The sequence below is a fragment of the Leptosomus discolor genome, chromosome 5 (genome assembly GCF_034619465.1).
Source record: "Leptosomus discolor isolate bLepDis1 chromosome 5, bLepDis1.hap2, whole genome shotgun sequence".
Lineage (NCBI taxonomy): Eukaryota > Metazoa > Chordata > Aves > Leptosomiformes > Leptosomidae > Leptosomus > Leptosomus discolor.
In genome coordinates, this window is record NC_141395.1 from 59,863,929 (window position 1) to 59,885,622 (window position 21,694).

The window sequence follows — 21,694 nt, forward strand, 5'->3', positions numbered from 1 at the left end:
CTGTTATTTTAACCAAGTCAATAAAGTTTTCTTTTATCATACCCTACCTACACAACTGCTGTAATTATACGTTCCCTTATACATACTGCATACAATTTATATATGTGTATACACATATACTCAAATATGGAACAAACAGATTGCAGCCTCAATCCTATCAAAACTTACCCAAGGGTGTTGCCTGCCAGTCTGCCCAGAGTTTCAGAACCAGACAGAAACCATGGGGAGTCACTAGTCCTGCCTGGCCTGGATGTCCTTCCTGCCCCTGAGCCACTGCTCAACTTTGAACTGAAAGTAAAAGATGGTAAATCAGTCACAAAACAATCCCAAATGGGTTAAGAACAAAACCTGGAATCCCAGGTCCAAATTCTCAGGGACTTAGTCTGGTAACATACCAGCTTAAGCAACACCCTTGGGGAATATTCCAAACTAATCTAACTGTATATTAAGAGGTACACTGGAAAAAGAAAGTGGAAAGCATGCCTAACAGATCTTACGTACATTGGCAATCCATAACAGCACAGTTGCAAACACATATTAAGCTAATGAGTGATTTGAGTTAGCCACTGCGCTAAGCTTTCGGTTAGAGTATACGTACGTACAAACTGTAATTACCAGGTGTTCTATCCATAAACCTGAGCCTGAGTATGCTACTTTGATATTAAGAACCAGTTTACATTCAAATATCAACCATTAAACAGTCCTCTTAAGGGGGACTTACCTGGACTGAAGACAACAGGTCTAGAAAGTGAGCCTCTCCAGATGGGACCACTTTCAAAGTGGATTCTACATGAAGCTTCATAATTTAACACAGTTTCTTTCGTAAGGATTACTTTCGAAGGGGTTTGTTTCTTGAAGTTAAAGAGATCCTGTCTCACTTCTTTTAGAATCACATCTACTATTTATTCCTACACCAGTTTGTCAAGCTAGGCTGTTTGGCTGCATCACCACAATCATTATGTATCTACTCAGAGTACTCATTCCAAAGGCAATCTCATCTAAAAACAAATAAACAAAACCAAAACAGCAGCCAAGCTGCTTATCCAGTTCAAAAGAATGATTTAATAGGAAGAAAAGCAGTTCTTACCCATCATTATTATCAGGTTTACCCAACTCCAATCTGTCTGGCTGAACTGAAAAACCAATCCTGCAGACTCTTCCATCCTATATTTAAAAGAAGAAAACCAAGTGTCCAAAATTGAAATGTAAGTCAAGGTACAGAAAAAAAAAATACAAACAAAACCAAGTCTTCAGTTACTGAAGAACATTACCAATTCGATGTTAGAAGAATTAATTTTAACTCTATGGTTTGAAGTTTGTTATCTGAGCAAATGTAAGTAATTTACCTCAAGAAGAAATGCAGCATGATTTGGTCCCACCACACACTGTTTAATAGTGGCCTGTTCCAATACATTCAAAGGAGGGTGGCTGAAAACAAAAAGTGAGCATGTATAACATTTTAAAACTTTTCTTGAAGTCAGAAAAAAAATAAAAAACAAGTGGTATGTGGAAGGAACAATGTGCAGTGATGTTTACCAATATAAAAACATTCAAGAATGACTAAACGTGCATTAGTTGAAGCAACCATGACGTATTTTTGGTCATTAAGCACAGAAAATGAAGAACAAAACCTTAAAAGCTGATGGAGTTTTCATTTCATTTGATCAGCAATAAACAACAGGGGTTATACCTCAAATTAAGGAGTCATTTCATTAAGAGGGTATTTAATAATCAAATTTATCATAACTGAAAACCTAGCATTTTCTTCCCAATATAAGAACTATGTTATCTGAAGCATTTCTGAACTTTACGATTAGCAGTATTGAGGCTTTCTAAGGCTCTATCTACAGAACAATCATTTGCTGCTTGTTGCTTTTAGAAAAAATGTACTTTCCTACGTGATTTAGAGCAGCATGTGTCGTGCCTTACCTGTTTAAATTATATTTGTTCAGCTTCTCTGAAACTTCCCTTAATCTGAAACAAAAAGAAATGAAGCTGTTGTTTGAAAGACATCCTCCACAACACAAAACATCCACTTAAGTACCGTATTTATGACATTATGGGAACAACTTACCACCACATTTAATGAAGCTTGATACAAATACTACTTAGTGTTGGAGTCTGCATAAGAACGGGGTGGTGTTCGGCTTCAAACCAGGTTTTTGTTTTGGAGGATTTTTGCTTTAGAGTTTTACCCTTGCCATAAACCCCATATTTTCTTGCATTTCTATGTGTTCTGCAAGTCACTATCAAAAAACGCTACTCCTGCCTTGTTACCACCACTTACAACTTTACACACAAAACAAGCAGATGAAGCAACAAGCGCTGACATAGACAGACTTGTGTTTCCTCATATAAGCTTGAATATAGCATCTCGGAGCAGACAGGATTATAATTTTCTAGGAAATCCAAGTATGTGGCATGTCAGAGCCAAAAATATGACAGTACATGGCCCAAAACAGAAAAGACAGGAAAACAGATGCACAAAAGCCAGTGTCCAAAGGGATGAACAACAAATTTTGACTAGTAGAAGAAACAATCCAGAGAAAATTCACAATATATAGCGTTATATAAAACATCACCTTTACTAAAAGGCAAAGAATGTAAACTTCCATCTCATTTTCATGGCACCTCACCAAATGGAAGATCAGAACCCAAAAAGAGGTCAACCAACAGACCACTCCTGCTTAGAGGGTATGGTATCCAAAAGTGGAAACCAACACAGTAATTTCTAAGGTAGTTTCTAATCCACTTCGAAAAGATCCTCTCCAGGCAGCAAAAATACCCTTGTTACATCAGGCACGCATTTCAGGTAAAACTTGGGCTCCTTTCTTCCCCAAAATGATGAGCAAACTGAAAAAGTCCCTAAATAGCTTCCAATTTCAGTTAGAATATTCAAATTATATTAAGACATAAACCCAAGATAAATCCTGTAAAAAATATGCAAAAAATAATTCAGAGAAAAAAAAATAAATCCCAATTTCGATACCATGTTCGTGGTAGCATTCCACAAATCTCCTCCTTAATCAGCAACACCTCTCTAAACCTAACAAAAACACATACACACCAGCGCTGTTCTCTTCTGTCTGAATCCATGTCTTTAAACTCTTTCTTTTTACTTGTTTCACTTCAGTTTCTACACAGACTGCTATGGACAACAGACTTCAGTCACTTGCAAACCCCAAGCATGAGAAAGAATACAGATGAGAGGTCCAAACAGCCAAGTCTTAACGTTACCAACAGTATTTAAAGTGCTTGTTGTGAAGAAAAAAGGAAAAAAAGATAGATGTCTGTTGGAGAAACAAGATAATTTCTACTGATAGAAATAACCTTCAAGCACAAGAAGAAAGAACCACAGTGAAAGGACGGCAGGAAGGAAGTGAACGTGCTTAGAATTGCCTTTTGCTATCCAAGCCAAGCTGCTGGTTTGTAAGCAGGCGATTTCACACTCCCAATTTCCAGCCGCAACTACTTCACACAGGCCAGAAGTATCTACATAGATAAGGCTTCTGTGAAGACAATCCACAAAAGGGAAAAACTTGACACGCAACCTGTGTGAAAGGTACCCCACAGGAGTGAACTACTGTGGGAGAATGTGGAATGAACCCCCTGAAGATGAATGGCATACACTCCACAGCTTACCGTATGGTTTCATAAAGCAAGCAGGGATCTGCTGCATAATATACGACAAGTTAAACATCCCTGAAGTTTCATGTCTGAAGTATATTGCCTAACAGTTTCCCACAGGAATCCTGGACAGTTTTCCATTAACATTTCTCCTCTCAGCAAGCATGAGTAATAATTACAGAATAGGAAAACCTACCTTTAAGTTCACTGCGCTGCCTATATGAAAAGCTGACGGCAAATAAAGTAGCACTTTATTAGAGATGGTGACTAGACTGGTCTATGAGCAACATTTAAAGCTTCCTTATTTGAGCTTTGTGTCACAAAACCTGAGCACTACCAAAGAAACAGACATTTTTCAATTTGTAAAAAAACCATCATAATACTTCTTTACTTGTGTAAAAAAAAAAAAAAAAAGCAGCAATAGGGAAGAAATATGCACAGAAAGTGAAGACTTTCATACTCAGTGATCTTTTAGTAACACAAATAGATTTTGGTCTATCTGCAACAAGCATAGGCCAAAAGAGAGGTAGTGTTATCAAAAAGAGGCTGCTGTTCAACATTTAAGGGGAGGGAGCAGAGACAGACATAAATGATGATGCTGAAAGTACTAAACTCTCTGACGGGGGGTGGGGGTGGGTGGGTGTACAGCTATCTCACCCCGAGACCATCTCATACGCAACTGCTGTAATAGCAAAATTACCAAGTACTGCCTGATAAGCTCAGAGATCCGTGAGGACTTGAATTTGATGCAGAACACCACCAAGTGAAAAAGGAGCAGTTCCCCAGCACCATGTCCCTCCTAGGCTGCTGGTTTCACTCCCATTCCTCCCTGCTCCTCATGCTGCCACCAGCATTCACATGAACGCCAGTCACAAAACTAAACCAGCAGAAAGATGTGTTTGTATATTCTGTACAGAGAATACATCTGTAAAAATAAAAACTCTAAATAATTTCACAAAATCATTTCCTGCAGCAATCTAACCCTTTCTACTTGCACAGTTGCATGGTATTGTACTACTGACCCTCTGAAGGAAAAATACGAAATGCGTATTTAAGATCAGGTTAATTTTAACAACACAACGCAATAATTTCAACTGATGGTACACTGGAAGAAGAGTTACATGCAGAGATGATTTAATCTATTCTCACATTAAGGAAGGTCAAACATTCTCACTGAGGCCTTTCTGTGGTGAAATGAATCTCCAATATGAATGCCTGGACAGGGTAAGCTTTGAAAAATTCTCATTAAAGGTAATTAAACTACTTCAAAGGATGAAATTAGAAGCAACACGTATTTTGCTCACAAACAGATTTTTGGGGAAATGCACTAGCTTGCCACACTTCTGGAACAAGAGTTTAGTGATGATGGCTCCTGTGTTAAGACACACACTCTTTAAATAGCCCTATCAAAATTCATCCAAAAATAGTTCTGAGGAAAACAAGAAGTTTGTTTCTCCAAGCAAAGTACGGACTGCTTTGATTCTAAGTTTTGCAGCTACAACTTCTAGCCTCTTAAAACTAAGCTCACACTAAGCAATCAAAGAGGGTCCCGGTCAGGACTACAGAAGCTCAGACTTCACAAGTGACACTTTCATTCATCATAAGATACCACTTCTCTCAAAGTACATTTCTATTTCCAGAGAAGTTTATCTGAGGACCCATCCTTCCACCACATCTTGCTTCAAAAAAAGAAGTTGGACTCAAAAATGTGAGCAATCCACAGAGAAACTCCATTTCAAAATACTGTTTCATAGAAAAACTGGGCCTCAGTACACTCTGAAGTAATTTTACTCTGTTTAAACAAGTGCTTAAATCCACATAAGCAAAAATTACAATTTGTAAGAACAAAAATCTTCGGTTTTAAAGTAGGCTGTCCCGAGATTTTTTTTTTAAAGACACTATAGACTTCTATAATACAAGTTCACCATGCTCAGTTCCCTGCAGCAGTCCATCAGCAGCAGTCCTACCTTGCCAGTCATCCTGCAGAAATATTCATCCTTCTCAAGTATTTCCATCATACCCACAACAGTTCACAGACCAACAAACAAACTAGAAGACACAAGCAGAACTTTCTTACCACTATAAGGTTTTAGAATAGTTCAATGAATGCATGCTCATCCTTCTGCCCATGTGTTCGGAAACTAACAGTCACAAAAATAAAGAAAAAGAAAAAAACCCCCCACACCTACATCATCTACACTCAGTGAACATCTGCAAGACCTTCTCAAGCAGGCAAGTAACACGAAAAGCATAGTGCACTGTAAATAGAAATCTCATGTAGCAATATTTACATAATTTTCCCCTCAAAAACTTACTTGCTGTTGAACAGAAGAGCATTTACAGGTGCTAATATCTAATCTGACATTTTGCAGCTTTAGACAAATAACAGCACCTCTAGCGAATTTATTTATAAGTATTGAAACAATTTCTGCCATCTCAGAGATTAATTTCTGTAAGAATATAAAGAAAGCTATCGTTCATTTTTCTCTGCAACTTTAGACTGATTTTTTAAATGTCAGCTAAGTCTTTAAAGAACACACAGTAAAAATCACTGAAGTTAAGCAATCCAAACAAAGGATTTAACTGCAGAGATGTAAAATATGTTTGCAGACTGCACGTCTCCAAAAGGAAGGAAGTCTTTCTGTACTCAGCAAGTAAAAGTAGAGTCCCAGACTCAATACTCAGAAGATTCTCTTGGATTTTTCCTGAAGTTGCTCCATTATAGCCTTAAAAAGCTATTTGTAGCACACTTTAAAGTTAAAACAGCAGGCAGTGGCCCCACCACAAGAGCTTTCCTCACTTCAGCACCACATGGTGATGGTAAGAGCTGCAGAGGAGGAAAAGGAAAGGTACATTTTAAAAAAAAAAAACAAAACCCAACAACTTAGTGTGATGAACAACTTTGAGTAGGGAAATTTAAAATAAAACTGATTTAGCCCTGGTAGACTCTTCCAAGTGATCAGGCCTCTTTACGACAACCTAATATGTCAATGAAGTCTGTAAGCCAACAAACTTAGGAGACCTTCACACCAGAGCAGAAAGAAGTACACCAGAACCGATAAAACACTTTTCCAAGGGAAGGCTAACAATAAGCAGGTATTCAAGAGGCAGAAAAACCCAACTCAAGCACTGGAAAACAGTACTGAGTAACATACCTGTCAACACTTAAAAAGTAAATACAACCTTCATCTCCGTCCCTCAGTTGAGACCCTGAAGCGCTCTGAGCACAGGGAGCCAGACGCAAGGAGGCAGCTATGTGGCCAGCTAACAGGATTTAGCCCAGCAGAGCTGCACAGACCAAAGCCTTCTCACAATTGCCTATCTTGAATCACGCAGAAATGAACTCTTCTGCCTGTTTATCTGTGTCATGAAAACACTGCCTCAGAAATGCAGAAAATGGACACCAATGAGAAGCTTAAGCAAACATGTTATCTCTGTTTCCTGATCCCAGGATGTCTTGGACATTGGACACTGTCACTGATGTAAAGTCACATCCAGCTATCTTCCAGGCCGTGATACAGCATACAAAGGGATCCTGCCCCTGATTGCCATGTCAAATGTTAGAAGCACTTTCCAAAGAGGCAGCCTTCCACAGTTCCTGTACCAAACACCTTTCTCCTAACGGAATAAATAAAGATGGAAAACCTCCTTTCCACCAATGAGTAGGATGAAAGGGCTGGGATGATGGGGGGGCAGGGGAAGGGAAGGGGAGGAGAAGGTTAAAGTGTGCTTTAAGTCATTCTGGGCAGAGTAAGAGGAGAGCATCCATAAAAAAAAATGCTAACGTACCACACAAAAGCAGGCAATAAGATTATCTGTAGAAAATACAAAGTAATGCACATAATTAAAAAAACAAATCCCAAGCACAAGTACAAAAGGACAGCCTCCAAGGTAACGGATACTACTCAGCAGTGGGGTGGGATGATGTGTTTAGGCTGTAATACACAGATCACTAAAAAAACAAATCCCAAGCACAAGCACAAAAGGACAGCCTCCAAGGTAAGGGATACTACTCAGCAGTGGGGTGGGATGATGTGTTTAGGCTGTAATACACAGATCACTGAAACAAACAAGATGACAAAGTCAATGCTCCACTCAGTCAGTAATCAGGTGTACCATGGCTTACATCATGTCCTCTCCCCATTCCAAGAAATATAAATTAGGACTATACAGTTACTACATACTAAACCAACACCTACTGCTCAGGAAACCCCTGAGCTGCAAATTCGTAGAAGCTGGAAAAGCATCACTGTATGCTTGACCTACTCTAACGCTCTTCTCCTGTCATTTAACACTGGTCACTGCCACAAACCGGACGAAAACAAGACAGACCTCTTGTCTGACTGTAACAGCTATTCTTATGTTTCATGGTGTCAACCAACACGGTTTACAAAATATGGCTCCCAAATTTTATTTTTTATTTTGTAAGACTGTCAGTTTGGTTGATAAAGGTAGTTCTGACCATTTAATAGTCCTCTCTGGAACAATGGTAACATGCTGTGCTGAATCAGCAAGCTATAGTAGAAAGCTAATATGGCAAATATCAAACAAATTAATCTCTTGAAAACAGTTTTCTGGAATATCACTGGGAAGTCTTCAGGTAATACAATAATTGCAGAAAGTAAATTCCCTTACAGCAGACCATTATTATTTCATGATACAACAACGCTGGTATAGATAATGACCTATATCTAAAGTTAGGTATAAGCTGGCCCACAACAAGATTAAAGCAGGACAAGAAAAATGAGCAAAGATAGAACAGTGGCAACGATATCAGAAGGTTAAAGGTAGACACCCACTGATATCTAATGTTCAGAATTAAACACATACTGCAGAGGCAGGTAAAATGACTTACCCATCACACCCTAAGAGACTTACCCTAATGACTTACCATCTCACCCTAAGAGATGGTAGGCATACATTTCAGTTGTAGTTTTAGGAAAGCAAGGCAGACTTTGTATCACTATACAGGAAAATGAGGGGACAGCAGTGGGTATTGTCTGCCCGGACTTCAGTAAGGCCTTTGACACTGTCTCCCAGGAGATCCTCACAGGGAAGCTCATGAAGTATGGATGCATGAGCAGACAGTGAGGTGAACCGAACACTGGCTGAACGGCTGGGCCCAGGGGGTGGTGATCAGCAGCACGAAGTCTAGCTGGAGACCAGTGACTACCGGTGTACCCCAGGGGTCATTACCAGCTCCAGTCCTGTTCAACACCTTCATTAACGATCTGGATGAGGGGGCAGAGCGTACCCTCAGCAGGCTTGGCGATGACACCAAACTGGGAGGAGCACTGGCTATGCCAGAGGGTCATGCTGCCATCCAGAGCACAGCAACCTCATGATATTCAACAAGGGGAAGCACAAAGTCCTGTACCTGGGGAGAAACAGTCCTACGCACCAGGATATGCTGCGGACCACCCAGCTGGAAAGCAACTCTGCAGAAAAGGGAGTCTTGGTGCACACCAGCTTGAACGTGAGCCAGCACGCCTTGCGGCAAAGTTGGCAAGTGGTATCCTGGGCTGCATTAGACAAAGTATTGCCCACAGGCTGAAGGAGGCAATCTTTCCCTTTATTCAGCACTGGTGAGGCCACACCTGGAGTTCCATGTCCAGTTCTTGGCTCCCCACTTCAAGAGAGACATAGGCATACTGGACAGACTCCAGCAAAGGGCCACAAAGATGATTAAGGGGCTGGAGCATCTCTCAAATGAGGAAAGGCTGAAGGAGCTGGGACAATTCAGCCTGGGGAAGAGAAGGCTCTGGGAGGATCTTATCAACATATATAAAAACCTAAAAGGAGGGTGTAAAGAGGACAGAGCCAGGCTCTTTCCAGTGGTGCCCAGTGACAGAAGTAGAGACAACGGGCATACACTGAAATGCAGGAGGTTCCCTCTGAACATCAGGAAACACTTTAATAATGTGAGAGTGACCAAGCACTGGCACAGGCTGTCCAGAGAGGTTGTGGAGTCTCCATCCTTGGGAGTTATTAAAAAGCCATCTGAACACAGTCCTGGGCAACCAGCTCTAGACAGCCCTGCTTGTGCATGGGAGTTGGACCAGATGATATCCAGAGGTCCCTTCCAACCTCAGCCATTTTGTGATTCTGAGGGCTTTTTGCTTTCAGGATGCGATCTTCACACATTCGACTTGGAAGCACGGCAACAAAAGGACAGGTTTTGCCATTAAAAAGCAAGGAGCTCATGTTTTGCTGTATACACCCTGTAAGGGCAGTGGCTTAGAAAAAAAGTTATGCCAAGGAGTCAGGGAAGTGTCTGAGAAGTATTATTTAGACATGGAGTAAAAATATTCATGAGTACAAGAACACCCAGATGGCCGTACTCTGTTTCTCTAGCAAGAACAGCAAGAGCAGGGGACAGCCACCTGTAGGACTTTTGAAATGTAGCATTAAGTTTGCCAGAACCTTGATTAACAATGAATTACTAGGCTGGCTGACTGGTTCCTCTAGTTCAAAATCCACTTATACCCTTTCTTCAGATTTATCATTTAAGTGACACTGAAAACATCACCTTCTGAATAATAATTAAAACAAACAAACAACAAACCCCAAAACCATCGTGCAAAGCACAGCGATAACCTAGCTCAAGAGGAACACGAAGTCAATCACGCTTTTTAAATAAGCAAACACCCAATTCGCAAATAGCAATGACACATCACGGCCCCTTTTCTGAAAAAAAAAGTTGTAACGAAAAGTCTGAATATAAACAGAAATAAATCACAAATGTTACGATCCTGACAGGACTAACACATAGCAGTTACGGCACACCTACACATGTTATTTAGCACAATATCCAGAGCATTTGGTAGCGAAGTAGATCTACAGCTACAGGTTGCCCAAATAAATGCCTAGTGGTGTTTTGGTAGAAAAAAGAAAAATACACTACAGGAGAATGAGTCAGCCTCAATCTGATGTTATTCTATGACAGCAGACTTCCAAAAATATGGGTCGCAGATTCAGGCAATACAAGACAGAAATCTGTTCTCTGGCATAGAATGCATCAAATCATCATTCTGTGTTCCCAGATTCTGTTCAACTGCACTAAGTCCTTGCAGATGCAAAGAATTTCTGTTTAACATTTAGCAGAAGGCTATTTCTTCAGCCAGAAGACCACCAAAAGCCTAACAATTGGATCAACCAACTCAGTTGGGTACAAGTTATGAATCTTGAAACAATGGAAGTTGTAAGCTATTTAGCTATCCATCACTTCAGTAAGCATATCCTTCTGTGATAGTAAAATGTGGATAACGGGAATTTAGAACCCCATGATTGTCTTCAAGGATACTTGACAAATACTCACATGAAATAACATGAGCCAGTTACGTTGAGCAACACCTGAATGCTAGCTACCAAAATGTAGCTGGGAAGCTCTACACTTGTTTGACTAGAGCGAGTGAAACTTAAAAGACTGCATTTAGACAAAGGGAAAAAAATCCTATTTTTTACTGTCAGAGCGTCGCTGTAGTGATTCCACTAAAACAAAAATTGCTGTCAAAATAAAAATCCAGTCATTGTAAAATCTTAAAACCTTTTCATGTCCCATAGTGATAGACTGTTAAAGTTCCTTCAGGAGTTAATTACAAGCCACCAGGGAGGCTCTGTATTTACCAGCACACCGGCTTAGCTTAAAGCCAAGAGAGCCAGATTCTAGTCCAACTGAGGCTACTGCGGGAACCCAAATCATAATCTTTCCACCATTTTCCTTTTCGTTCTTGCTCTAAGCTTTCGGAAGCCATGATCGCTATGTGCAAAGTTAGAAAATTGCCTTTGATTAGAGTATTCAAATGCTACAAAAATATTTTAAAAAGGAAGAACTGTCACATTATTAAATACTTTGTGTCTTTAAAAAAGAAAAGCAACAGTATATTTGGTACAAATTATTTTATTAAAATCAAAGCACAAACAAGACACTGAATTCTAACTGCTTTGCAATGATGTCCAGCATGCTTATTTACATGCTGAATTAGTTCTAGCAATAGGGAAAGATCATTTAGCATGTCCAGTCTTTTACTTGCCAATTCCTCCAATTCCAAAGCTTCAAGTCTTCAACAAAAACTCTGGTATCACAGTGCTATATGCATATCAGTTTTTCAAACTTGTTAAAAACTGCCTTTTCAATACCATGGAATCCCCTCCCAACACTGCTCTGTCTTCTAGTAAACATACATCTTCAAAACCTTCCTCTCGGACACTGCATCTTTGATTTAGATAGGAATGGAATGAGGCCTGGCATAGGGAGTAGGGAGCAAGCACCATGCCAGGAAAACAAGCAGCCAAAACACTTTGTCAGATGCACACTGCAGGCAAAAAGAAACCCCAGCTTTTGAGGTGCACAGCTCAACACAACACTTTTTTGCACTGCTGTACAACAGATTCGCTCTTTTTCATCTGTCTGTACCACAGCCACAAAATTCCAGGTGCTTCCCCTCAGCCTAACTCATATTTTGGTTCTCCTACAAGAACTCGAGAAGCTGTACATTGAGTACCTCCTGCTTCACGTTCTGCCTACGGCCATACTATTTCAGGTAACGATCTTGCCAGATACAGATTCTGCACCACAAGAGAAAGAAACAAAGCTCTGGCCATTCCAGCAAACAGCCTGTTGTCCCCCCCACGCCCTCCCATCGAGAGCAGGGCAATCCTAGCCAGATTACATTCTGCCTGCCCAATCTGCCCCAGAACCACAAGATGCTATGATTTGTATCATTGGAATGTTTTATTAAGTACCTTTAAATCCTTGCTCTAGAGACAGATACATTTCACCAAAGTCAGCAAATTGCGTAAATAATGTCTTTAAAAAAAAAGAAAAAAGAAAAAAAAGAAAGAGAAGGAAAACTGCTGTTACTAAGTGTGGTCAAAGCTGAAGAGTTTCAACAGCCTATGAAAGAGATCATCATTAAAGGTCAGACAACAGTAATTCAGTTATATTAAAAGGAAAAACAATATAAGATGGATTAAAAGCCATAAATCCCTTTAGAAGAACAGTTCCTGGTACACAAGAACAAGGGCGGGAAAAATGCAGCTCTGATAATTTTCAGGCTGGAAAGAACACAGCAAAACTTCATATCAAAATTGAAAGAATAAATACTGAGACACACGTTTAAGAAAATTAATTTTGCAAAATGAGCAAGAAATTAAAATGATACCACATTTACTGAAGGAAGTGACAAACCCTAATGACTTCAATGGACAACAGAGTAAGGCCTACAGCTCTCATTCAGCTGCATTCACACGGGTAAGTATTTATCTGCCGGTCAAGCTTTTGGTAAAAACACTGTAGCACAAACCTTTGTCCATATTAAGTCAATGCCAGACTCCACACTGGAAAATACATCGTGAAGTAAAATTTTTAGTAGAATCCAGAGATCCCGATCAAGATCCATTTCACTGTATCAGAACTACCTATGTATATAAAGAGATAACCTATCCCAAAGGTGAAAAAGGTGGGAGGTCTGAGGAAACCTAATGGAGAACAGAGAATAAAGCATAATGAAAGACTGTAAGCAAATTTTAAAAATGCTGTTTTAACACAGGCTTGGCTTAAACTAGTCAACTACTACTTCTACACAGCATAAAAATATATATATATACAAAAATTAGCATCCAGCTTTAACTAGAGATGATGGCAAACATGCTGCAAAAAGTAGTACCACCAAACCCTGTGTACAGAGCATAGTTTCTTTCTAGGCTATTTTCTAGTGAACAAGTAAACTACAGCTGCATAGGTATAATCACCCTAGATTACTCAAGATATTCCCAACTGTCCACAATACTGATTACTTTGAGTAAAAAGCAAAAAAAACCCAAACAAACAAAACCCACACTCCCTTCAAGGGGGAGGGGGGGGGGGCAAAGACAAATTTCGTATGATTATTGAAGTCTCCAGCAGCCTCCATGCTTTCATCTGTTGAGTTACACTACCATTGTCACAAAATAAATTGGCAGACCTCACAGCTGGCAATAAAACAAAAATGATAGTGAGAAGTTCCAACACAGTTATGTCCAAAATCTAACCATGAATGTTTTTGAAGTTTTTTATTCCGCATTCTTTAACATAACACCATACTATAAAATTAAATCAGAAACATAAGGGACGAAAGCTATCATAGGGCATCTTAGAACCCTGATATAAGGTAGTAACCAGTTTAATCAAGAGCAGCTGTCCAAAATAAAATTACAGAAAATTCACATTTCATCTCCATTGTGGATGTAATCAACTCGAGAAATTGCGAAGAGACCTCTTACAGCATAACACCAACAGGCTTGGAATTACAGAAACCAGCCAGCGAGACAAACCGTAAGATGTTATGTTAAAGATCATTTTTAGAACTGCAACAAAATAATCACGCTGGGGTGTTACAAAAGGGTGGCAAACAAATATGCAAAACTTTCCTATACCAACGTGGATTGGTACTGTAAAACACACTGCACTTTAAAGCACAGTAGCTAAGATTTGCTGAAAGGCAGGGTGAAGCATATTTACCCTGTGAAATTCCCCCCACAAGTGCTGGCAGTAGCAGTCAGACTTGTGAGAGGAAGACAAAATTTTCACAGATAGCAAATTCAATAGTTACATCACTCCTCAATTGGAACTAAACTGGCAGTTTTACATAAATGGAGATGACCAGTGTGCTCACCTCATGCCTTTCTACTCAGTTTTACAGTACGTTTGAAGTATATACCTTTGTATCAATGAGGTGTTACACGTTCTCTCTCAAATGTAACAAAAAGCTCTTTAAATTGAAACAATATAAACTACTTTCCTTGGCAGGGAAGGGTAACAGAAAAGGAAGCAGTGTTGGTTGACTGCTTTTTTCAAGCACAGAGTTTATTATCAAGATTGTCCTATGCCAGAACAAGAAAAAAATTAAGATCTGAAACCTGGATAATTATTGCTGTAGTGGACTAACCAGTGCTGTGACCATCCTCATTTAAACTGACAGGCTTACGGGTTTGGACAAAACAATGTGCACCTTGAAAATTACATTTGCACACTTATTCCAACATTTTTTCTCCTAATCATTCCTGCGAATTTAAAATCCTCTAGCCACTACAACCAGGCCTTCTCCCCACGTCTTCTCTGGGGCATATACAGATGCCAACTACTGCAGTCTTCTATGTAAAGCTTTTACAGGGAGCATCTTGCAAGTTTAGCTAACTAGGCTCTGCTGTTAGGTTAATCACTACAATAAAAGCTACCTTGAAAACCCTTCTCCTTCTTCACGTAATTTTCAAATACATAGTACCGTCCATTTCATTTAAGTCACGAACATTTAACCATGCCATAACTGTAAAAAGGCAGCTACAACACACCGCAGAGCTTGCCATGCTTAGGTACATCCTTGGTTGTTTTTCTCAAGTGTTAAGTGATTTTTTCACATAAATGTAACTGTGTACGGAACAGTTATCCACTTAAAGTTTAGACAGTTTAAGAAAAAGACGTCATACCCTGCACATCTATTTTATGGTTCAACTACAAATTTTTGACAAACACCTTTTTACAAAAGTATCCTACATGGCAACTAGAACATTTAATAAATACATACTATACCAAAATTACCTTAAAAGTATGCTATTGGTTATAGATTTTATCTTTTACCAAGACTTAGCACATAAATGTGGTTGACTGATACCTTACCGTTCTTAGAATTAAAAAAAAAGTTGTTTTGTGACAGCTCTGACTTGCATTGTCAACCTTAAGATATGGTTATTAATAACGTACTTTATCACTGGTCTAACAACAAATACGCTCAAACCTCATAGATAATCTGAAACGGAAAAAAAAAGGCAACATTTGTGCCCCAATTGCTATTTTACTAAATTCCTTGTGACAGGTCACAATGACTCTCCGCCCGGATCACGTTCACAGTACAGTTTCACATCACAGTAGCCAAAATAAATTTGCTGCTTTCAAAATGGAAGGAACTCAACCCTGCTTCCTCTTCCCCGTTCTTCAGTCCCAACTCCCCCTCCTTGCAGCACTTTTCAAAATCCTCCCTGTTTTATCCATCTACTCTGATGCTCACCCAACCAGGAGATAAACCAGTTCAGCTTTCTAATCCACAAAACTGGATTTACTTCACTTTACCAGGGTTAGCTTTATATCACTTTAGCAAATTAAGTCAGTTCACTGTGGGATCAGACACTTGAAGTTAGTGCAAGGTAAGAAGAAGGGAAAACACACACCCACCGACCCCCTTCAGAAAGGAAAAATTACTTCGACTTACAACATCTCAGGAAAGTTTCATCAAGAACATTCACAGACAATTACATACATACTCTCTAAAAAGCAGTGTCTGGGGTGTAGCAAACAATCATAACCAGCAGAGGACCCTGGCAGAGCAAAGTCCAAAAAGGCCTGGACTATTGGACTGTGTGTAAGTAGCCTTTCACATTCACCCACATATGAACGGATGATTATGTGTAACTTCTGATGCTTAACTTCCCATATTATCATCCTTAAATAACAATACCGAAATAAGATCAAGTCTTAATGCACTGCTTCTCAACACATAAATTCTGTAATGGTCTGTATAACCACACTGTGGTGCAAACCTTTTGATGCAGCTACAACATTTTATTTTTTAAAGTGTTTCCAAGTAAGAGTCTGATGATAATAGCAATGCCATGACAGCCATGCCATTCCCTCGCTCTCTTCTAAAACAAGTCAATTTTGTTATGCTTTCAACAAATTAATCCTAAAAAGAAAGACAATGCTTCTCCCATTACTACAGTCCCATAAGCATCTGTAACTCAGGGAATTAAAGTACTACATCAGCAATGGTTTCCCTGTAATTAAACCATCTTTCCCTATTTAAGGCAGGCTAACTTCACTTTTGCTAAAGTAGAGTAGGAAAGGGTTTAAAGCACACCAAAATAAATCACTTGAGCTAAAAGAAGTACTGTATTATCTGCACACAACTTGCAGGTTTTCTATTTAAGAACAAGTCAGTCAGTCCCTTCCTTCCCCCAACTTTGAGCAGCAATGCAGATTACACGCGAGTAACAGCAGGGAAGTTCATGCTCGGGCTGCCTTCCTCTCCACAAGAGGACAGGTACTCTCCCAGCACGCCCGTTGACATAGAAAAGGGAGTTGAGGGCTGAACTAACACTTGCATTACCAGGAGCTCGCTCTCCCTCTCTGTGCACGGCTCCCGCAGACATGTGGGGCCAGGACACCAGCTCCCCATCCCTGCTGGCTGCCTGCACAAATCATACCACACCCTACACCAGCTCCTTCCAGCAACATCTGCTCGGGATTGTTAACAGATTTGCTCATCGGTAAATGCAAAAGGGGGGGTAAGAAAATCTGCCAGAGTAGCAGCCCACATATCACTGATCACTCGCCTATTACCTTGAAATGATGTTTTCATGTACACAAGCTGGGAGATACAAAGGCACAGACTAAAGGGTAGGTTCTTGCTAGGTACTTTTTCCATGGAAATTGATTATCAGAGGGTGTAAACAATGTGGGCAATGTAAAGTACCCTAGATAATTTTTCAGTTCAGGCATGGCCTGAAGTAAGTAACAGTCAAATAACAGAGAAAGGCTTTGAATATATTATTAAGGAAAAAAAACCCTCACATTAAGAGCAAGATAATCCTTTCTTCCCCCCACAGCTGACTGCACATAAATACTCGCTGAAACGAGCTTCAAACGAACTTTTCTCGGTCACGTTACTTGTCTCAAAGAGCTTAACTGCGAGAAAACTCACTACATACCACTTCTTCAGACTCATCTTCAATTCAGAACACCCTCTACTTAACCAAATTCATTACGTCTCATCTTCAAGAGGAGAGAAAAAAGCACATTAACATTGCATCGATGACCACTTCAAAAATGACAACTTACCCTATGCTAGGACTTAAATGGCTTAGCTGACAAGAATTTTCTTAGTATAAGGTAAAAACAAAAGGCAAAGCCTTGAGACGAATCCTGTCCCTGAAGGTTAGTTCACGTACGAGAAGCCATTCATGTAAGATGAAACACTCCACTTCTCATTCTATAGAGTAGCAAGTTAAACTGCTCCTGTGAGGTTTCATAATAACTAAGAAATGGTTATTTGTCATGGTTACACCCACTTCCCAACCCAACATAAAATTAAGAAATATACTAAGGAGAATTTACTAAGACTGACTTATCTATGAAATTGTGTGTCAAACTTCCTTCACAAAGCCTCCAACCCTGAAACATACATGAAACGGGGTAATCAACAAAATATATCTAACACCCACTGCAACAGAAGCTGGGCATCTCTTTTCCAAAGATTAAATCCATTAATTATTTACATCCCAAATACTTTATGGAGTAGTTTCTCAAACTGCAGGCCATACCAAATTTTTCTGCCGTCAAACTTTTCATATTCAGTTTGCAGAGAACAGACTGCTTGGCGGAAAAATTCCAAGTTACCTATCTTCCTAAATAAACTTACCTGGAAAAGCTTAATTACTTCAGTTCATCCTAAACAAATGTTTAGCCTACCATCCATTTCAAAAAATGAACCCTAATACATCTGCAAACCTAAATATAACCTTGCCCTCTACAATCTTTCTTCAGTGCAACTAGCTTCTAGGCACCTGAGCAAACACCATGAACAAGCCAACACTGCTTCAACTTATTTGAGAGAGGTCTAATAACTACCATCAAGGTAGTATTTTCAAAAACACTAGTTAAGAAGTACTTTCAGACGATGAGTAGGCGTGCTCAGGAGTCTTCCCAATTATTTGTGGTTCTACTGTTACTTTTTCCTTTTTTTTCTTCAAAGTGTTTTACCGTTCTCCAAGATGCTGCATGAACAAGAGGGATAACAAATTACACAGAAAATCTAATGAAAACTGTAAAACAGACTGACACAAACTGCACCAAATTGAACTGAAAAAAATCTACTTCCTCACATTCTGGAGACTGCTTAAAAGCAGAGCAATAGTTCAAGAGAAGGATGCTTTCCAAACACACTTCACCACCTTCACATATCTTTGCTGATTATTAAGCATGATGTATCAAATATTTTGTTATAAAAATTCAAAACTGTCATGGAACCTGAACACACAAGGACTGTACCGATAAATCCCTTGTGTTTTAGGATGTGATTAATCCTTAGGTGCAGAACACAGATCCATTACTGAAGGCAAGACCACTGATCACATACACCACAAATGAAAGCATACATTGCAAATTATGGTCCCAAAAATCAGAATTTGAGAATCAGTTATGATTCAGAACGCAGACAGAAAACAACCTGGGCTACTGACCACTGTCTGCAGCACAGACTCAAAAAAGCCTATGAAGTCTGAGGGGGGAAAGAAACATCATAGAGATCCTAACTTCTCTGAGCATGTATAGGGGAATTTGTTAGGCTACCTAGATCCTGATCTATATGGACGGATCAGTAACAAGCAGCAATCCTACTGATAAAATTGAACTGGCATTTCCAGCACATATGTGTGTGCCTCAGCCCTTATCATGAATCATTCTGATTTCACTGCATTACAAGTTCTGATACACAGCTACCACACTTCTAGTAAAACTATATCTATGAAGGGGAAATTTATGACTTGCAGCTCAGATCAAGGAGCCACTTGATTTTTCAGAATAAGTCACTACTTAATAGCACTTCTACAGCTTCCTCCATATATTAATTACCACACATTATGAAGCTTCCTGTATCAAATAGAAATTGTAAGAGCTGCTGTTGCAGTAAGTGAAAAAAAAAAAAAAAAAACTAAAAAATTAGAAAGCATTATGAAGACTGAAGAGGCACCATATTTAACATCAATAAGTCGACAAAACAGGTGACATTAAAAAACAGATGAGCTCTCTCACTCTGAGCAAAGTGTGATAATTACATGCTAAATATTTTCCAAGGGCCTATCAACACTAAAAAAAAAAAAAAAAAAAAAAGAAAAAAGAAAAGAAAAGAAAAAACACTGAAGTCCTTTCAAGTTCAAAGTCCTATCTTACCCTAAATCAAAACAGTGCAATGAAGAAGCGGAAGAACTAGTACAGCATCACCTCTCAGTTTGTCACTCTAAAGGAAGATGATGTGTGCCAAATTTGAATGTATTACAGTGGAGAAAGCAAATCAACTCCTTAGGAATGGGTAGGCCTCCCAGGAAGCAGGATGCTGTAAAATGTATTATCAGGTTAAGGAGAAAAAATACACATTTCAGGTTTTGGACCTATTTTATCATTAGAAGTTTCTTTTCCCTGTTTAAGGGCACAGCTGATGTAGTTCGGCAGAAATTTTATCTTTACAATGACCTATTTTCCTCATCATAAGCCCTCAAACCGCAGAAGTGTTTTAATAGAGGCATCTCAGCAAAGACTGGTCTAGGAAAAGTGACCCAACTACAAAAGATAGTGAGGTGAGCTGGACCCTGACCTACTCTGAAACCTGGTAAGATCAAAATCAGAAGAACATAACCAAAAGCCTACACTTTTAAAGATTTATAAATACTTAAACACTACTTACAAAAACGAAAAAACATTTATCTACAGCGTAAAAAATGTACATTTCTATCCAGTGATGATTAAAGATCTTGATTTCTTCTCACATAAATTTGCAAGAAATTAATGACTAGTACATGTTTCTTAAGGATTTCTATATAAAAGAGCACGAGTAAAATTTACAAGCTATAACGCACACTATTAGTAATTGCTGCAGGAGAAATATTTGACAGCCACACAGAGTGCTGTCAAATACACATCAAGCAGCAAAGAAAATTCAGTTCAAGGATTTATTTTCTCCCAAGCATTCCAGTTTCTCCCCAGCCTACAATTTCTCTCCCCGAATCCAACTTAAAGTTAGCTACGAGGCTTCCAAGCAGACTGCGCTTCTCTCCTAGCTGTCATTCCCGCCCCAGCCAAGCCGCACACGATCAGTAATCTGGAGATCGGGCCTCCTTTCTTACTTAAAAACCCACCCGTCCGTCCGAAGGGGAGCGCAGAGCACACCGGCGGTACGTGCGCGTGTAACACCCCTGGCTACGTCTTCTTTATCCTCGCTCCCATCATTCTCTCACACGCACCGCGATTCCCCATCTGCATTGTCTGCCTCGCTCCGTCTCTGATTAATATGGACACGTTCTCGCTCCTCCTCGTCCCCGGCCAGGGATCCCCGAGAACCCACTCCCTCGGGCGGACGCCGGGACTCCCCTGCCAGGCCGGAGTCCCCGCGGGGCCCGCGGCGAAGGTCACGGTCCCCCACCCCCGCTCCCTCGGGGGGCAAAGTTTGCGGCGGCGGCCGCCCGGAGGGGCCGGGGGCGTGCGGCCCGGCCCGCACCGCTCCTCGCCGCCGGCCCCTGCGAGAGGAAAGCGCCGGGGCCTTGCGGCTCCGCGGTGCGGCTGCGGGACGGCGGGGGACGGGGGGGGACGGGGGGACACGGGGACCGGGACGTCCCCCGGGGCGCCCCCGCCGCGCCGCGCTCCGGCCGGTCGCCGCCGGCCCCTCCCCTCACCCACGGGGGGCCGAGCCCCGCCAGGCCGGCCCCTCCCCTCCGCCCCCCGCCGCACGGCCTGCCCCTCACCGGTCATTGAGCTGGTCCTCGGTGCCCGGCAGCGGGTGCACCACGAAGTGGATCGAGGTCATGTTCCGCGCCGCTGCCGCTGCCCCCCGCGGCGGAGAGAGGCGGGCGGGCGGGGGCCGGGCACACAATGGGGGCGGGGGGGCGGCGGGGGAGGGGGCGCTCGGCCTCCGTCCCTCCCCCGGGGCCGCTCGTGGCCGCCGGCGGAGTCCTCGGCTCACCCGCCCCGGCGCGGAGCGCGAGGGAGAAGGAGCCCGCCGCAACGGCGCCGGGAGGAGGCTCAGCCCGCACCGCACTCACACACGCGCCGCCATCTTAACTTCCAGCGGGCCCTTCTCCCTCCCTCCGTGCGCCGCGCCGGGGAGGGCGGGGCGGCGGCGCGCGGCCGCGGTGTAAGCCTCGCGCTGACTGGCGCGCGCGCCGCCCCGCGGAGTCCCTTCACTAAACGCGCCGCCGATTGGTCGGGCAGGCCTCGCGGAGCGCGGTGACGTCATGCTCGCGAGAGACGTAAAGGACCACGTGCCCC

At 41.3% G+C, this 21,694-nt stretch overlaps 1 protein-coding gene across 3 annotated transcripts in view; it reads right to left on the reverse strand.

Moving 5' to 3' along the window:
• Positions 1 to 21,233, reverse strand: part of UBR5 (ubiquitin protein ligase E3 component n-recognin 5) — a 90,247-nt gene extending 69,014 nt beyond the window's left edge. For all 3 annotated transcript variants that reach the window (XM_086465603.1, XM_086465602.1, XM_086465601.1), the window contains exons 1-5: positions 21,172 to 21,233; positions 1,930 to 1,974; positions 1,347 to 1,428; positions 1,088 to 1,164; positions 169 to 288 (exon numbers count right to left, since the gene is read on the reverse strand). In XM_086465603.1, coding sequence (XP_086321729.1) covers positions 169 to 288; positions 1,088 to 1,164; positions 1,347 to 1,428; positions 1,930 to 1,974; positions 21,172 to 21,233 — 386 coding nt within the window. The remainder of the gene's footprint in view (positions 1 to 168; positions 289 to 1,087; positions 1,165 to 1,346; positions 1,429 to 1,929; positions 1,975 to 21,171) is intronic.
• Between the last annotated feature and the right edge of the window lie 461 nt (positions 21,234 to 21,694).